General features: G+C 62.4%; 1 protein-coding gene across 2 annotated transcripts in view; it reads left to right on the top strand.

The window, feature by feature from the left end:
- B4GALT2 (beta-1,4-galactosyltransferase 2) overlaps positions 1 to 2199 on the top strand; it is a 6469-nt gene extending 4270 nt beyond the window's left edge. Inside the window, exons 5-6 of one of the 2 annotated variants that reach the window (XM_017743503.1) lie at positions 668 to 772; positions 906 to 2199. In XM_017743503.1, coding sequence (XP_017598992.1) covers positions 668 to 772; positions 906 to 1056 — 256 coding nt within the window. In that variant the 3' untranslated portion in view covers positions 1057 to 2199. The remainder of the gene's footprint in view (positions 1 to 667; positions 773 to 905) is intronic. The other variant, XM_008640794.2, reaches the window with a different exon arrangement.
- Positions 2200 to 3995: the final 1796 nt, after the last annotated feature.

Genomic DNA, 3995 nt, shown 5'->3' with positions numbered 1-3995 from the left:
GTGACACCCGGCAGGCAGCGGTACAGCTGCGTGTGGAGCAGAGCCCACTCCCCCCACACCATGCGTTGGGTGCCAGGGCTGGACAGTGGCCACCTCACCTCCTGTGGGTTCCTGCACGGTGGTGCCCAGGGGAGCAGTGTGCAGCCAGTGGGGTGTAACCAGCCTGTAATGGCCAGATGAGCAAAACACCCTTGTGGGAGCCCTGGGCACATGGCATGGTTGTGATTTCCACACAAGGTGGGCTCGGGGTGGGGGACAAGAAGTGTGTGGAGCTCTGGAAGAGCTTCAGGCAGCCCTTGATCTGAGGGGAGGGCTCCAAGGAAAGATCTAGGCAGCGGCATTCAGGGAATGTAAAGGGCAGGGGCCACAGAGGGAGGGAGGAAGGGAGGGAAGGACGGATGGCTGCACATGGATGGCTGCCTGTGTACGGCACAGGCTGAATGCAGCTGCCAGTCCCTGGACAGGGGTGGCACTTTGGGCACACTGCCGTGGGGCATGTGGCACCCTAGGTCGTGACACTGGCCTGGGCTGGGCCTGGCTTTGCTCATCTTGGTTTGGCACAGGGACTGGTTTATTTTGCCTGGGGTCTGACCCTGGAGGTCTCTGGGTTGGGGAATGTCCCACCCTGGTGCCCACACACTGATCCCACCCTGCTCCTGGCCCCCAGCATCTCCCTGAATGGCATGAAGGTGTCGAGGCCCGACATCCGCATCGGGAGGTACCGCATGATTAAGCATGAACGCGACAAACACAACGAGCCCAACCCGCAGAGGTGAGTGAGCCACAGGGCTGGGGCAATTGGGACGCTGGGCAATCACTTGGCTGCTCACCTTCACAGAGGTCCAGCACTGCTGGCACTACAGCAAGACATCCCCCCATCCTCATCTTGCTCTTCTTTCCACCAGATTCACCAAGATCCAGAACACCAAAATGACGATGAAGCGGGATGGGATCAGCTCGCTGCAGTACCGGCTGGTGGAGATCTCCCGCCAGCCCATGTACACCAACATCACGGTGGAGATTGGCAGGCCACCGCCCCGCCTGGCCCGCGGCTAGTGCTCCTGTCAGCAGGATCCCCTGTGCCCAGGCTGGCTGGGCATGGCGGGTTTTGCCCCAGCTCAAGAACCAGGACTGGACAGGGATGTTTTCTGCCTACTCTGCTGCCTTCCGGAGACGGCTGCCCCCCAGCCGGCCCTTTGGTCCCCAGGATTTCTCTGTCTCCCCCATCCCCACGAGTGTGTTTGCAGGACCCCTGCCCCATACGTGGTGTGTTGGTGGACAAGCCCGGCTGCCCTGCAAGCGGCTCCTGGCACAGAGGGAGGGGGCAACCCCAGGCCTGGCAAGGAGCCCCCAGTCCATGCCAGCTCCTGCCTGCACCCTGGGTGGGGAGGGTGAAATCCTACTGCTCTGTGAGAGCTGGAGGGTCCCCACCAGCGCTGTAAGAAGTGGGGTGCAGGCTTCCCCCTTCACCAGCGCTGGAGCCACTGCTGCCCCAGCTGGGGATGGGAGCAGCCTGGGCCCCCCAGGCAGGCAGGATCAGGGCGAGGTTGCTGCCCTGGCCGGGCACTGCCCGTGCTACTGGGCACACAGACGTGGCTTGCTGTCTTCCTCTGCTTTAGTCTGGTGCTTAGAGCCGGGCCCCGTCTCAGCTCTGCCAAACAGAGACCTCTAATTAGCGAATGCCCCTCGCTGTGCCTCAGTTTTCCCAGGGCTGGGGGGATGGCAGCTGTATCACATCCCCCTTTCCCCAAAGGCAGGTGCTGTGTGTGTGTGTGCAGCCCCTGCCTGCGCCTGCCCTCACCTGCCCTCCCCCCTTTGGTGGGGGAAATAGGGCTCATTTGAACCCCCAGCCCCTCTTGGTAGGGGCTGGTGCAGCCCCCCTCTAGCAGGGAGGGAATCTTCCCCTTGTCTGCCTTCCCCCTTCCAGGCCAGGGGCGGGGGGGCTGCAGGCAGGAGAGGCCGGGACCATGCAGGGCGGGAGCCCTGTGCCCCTCCGTGGGACTGGGAGCCCCAGCACCCCCAACGCTCCATGGGGGGCTGGGAGCAGTGGGGTTGGGAGTGGGGCAGCTCGCCAGGGCTGGGGGGCACCGGCGACTTTTGTACATTTGAATGTCTGACCCTTTTTTCAGCGTACGTTGAATGCAGCGTTCGGTCGTAGAGACCGGGGGTTTTGTATTTAATAAAAGTTTGAAAAGTTGGCAGGGTTTGTGGGGCTGGGTGGGGGTGGGAGAAAGTGCCATCTGATGAGGAAGCATGATTGTGGAGTATAGAGGGGAAGTCCTGTCTGCCACCTCCAGCTGCTGGCTGGGAGGCAGAGCCCCTGCCTCACCCTGTCCACTCTTGGGGGCCCCTCCAGCTCACTCAGCAATGCAGGGGGGCCTAACAAGGTGCCCAGCCCCAGCTATGACAAAGTGCACAGGGCAAAGCCAGCTGCCCTCGCTGTCCCATGGACATTTGCTGCCCTCCCCTCCATTTGGGGACAAGGTTCTCCCCCAGCAGGGATAAGCCCCTGTCCTCCATCCTCTGCCTTACCTCCAGCTGGTTTTGTACGTCCAAGTAGGGCAAAGGAGAATTCCCCAGGACCCAGCCTCGCTGTTCAGTGCCAATACCTGGCATCGGGGGGTAAGAGCTGCACCCATTAATTGTGCTCCCCCACTCTTCAACCCCCTCCCTCCTGCCACATGGTTCCCAAAGAAGGGCACAGCGGGACACAGCCTCAGGAATAGAAATCTCATTAAAATCTAGGATACTTTAGAACTCTACACCAGGAGACACTGGCACAGGCAGCGCTGCCCAGAGACACTGGCACAGGCAGCGCTGCCCAGGGACGCGCGCGTTATTGCTAACAATTAGAGGTGAAGAGTAGCGGCGTGACTCGAGGGGCAGGGCACGGGCACCATGCGGGAACCTGCACCCCTCGCCGTGGCACGACGGGGGGCTCGGGACGGGGAGCTGGAACATCCTGCTGGGGCTCGCCGCCCACTGCCTCCCGCCACCGTGCCAAGCTGTGCCATGTCCCTGTGTCAGCCTCGGGGCTGCAACATAGGGAGCACAGGGTGCTGGCTGGGAGGGGAGCAAGCGGGGTGGGAAGGGTCTCATCCCATCCACCCCTAATCAAGAGCTCCAAGCCCTTTGGCTGGAGCTGGAAGACAGATTTAAAACCGCCCAGCCTTTGCCAGTGCATCCTGTTCCACTAATACTGGTTGGGGACTGAGCAGCCCCAGATGGCTCAGAGCAAGTGGGCTGGTGCAGCCCCTCGTGTCTCTGCTGGTACCTCTTGCTAAGCAGCAGCTGGGAGAGGCTGGTCCATCCTGCTCCCCCTTAGCACCATGGTGGGGTCCTCCCCTGCCAGTGCTGTGGCTGCAAGGGAGAGCTGGACCTCATCCCCGTCTGGTTACCCCCCGGCCAGGCTTAAGTACTCCCCAGGCTCCTGCCCCACTGTGGGGCAGGCAGCAGCACTGGGCTCTGCCCACACTGCTTGTGGCTGTGCCCAGCTTTGTAGGCGATGCCTGGCCACCCAGAAGGGCACCCACAGCCCCCAGTGGGGCCACAGGGTGGAGGGGTGCATGGAGGGGAGCATACCAGCTCACTGTCTGCACAGCCCCGGCGTACCGTGCATATGTGCATGCCCACGTATGCCACATGTGTGCCCATACTATGTCTGTGAGGGACACACACATGTACCCACGTGTGCTCTAAGTGCTTGTGTCTTGTGCCGTCAGATCCCCCTGCCAGTGCAAGCACCATGCTTGCCCCCCATCTCCCTGTACTGGCCTGGTGCCTGGCACCGCCCCGGGCATAAACACCTGTGAGACCCAGTAGGCTCTGAGCCACAGTGGGTGCCCACCCGGGCTGGGGGTCCCTGCAGTGCCAACCCCTGCCATGATGGCCTTGCTCACACACAGGCTGCAGGCAGTCCCGGCATGCCCAGCCCTGGTCCCACCCCATGTCCTCCCAATGGGAAGGTCAGGAGGGTGCCCCATGGCAGGGCAGGC

Source organism: Corvus brachyrhynchos, unplaced genomic scaffold (genome assembly GCF_000691975.1).
Source record: "Corvus brachyrhynchos isolate BGI_N302 unplaced genomic scaffold, ASM69197v1 scaffold48, whole genome shotgun sequence".
In the NCBI taxonomy this organism is placed as follows: Eukaryota; Metazoa; Chordata; class Aves; order Passeriformes; family Corvidae; genus Corvus; species Corvus brachyrhynchos.
Note: the sequence above shows the minus strand (reverse complement) of the source record. Positions and strands in the feature narration are given on the sequence as shown.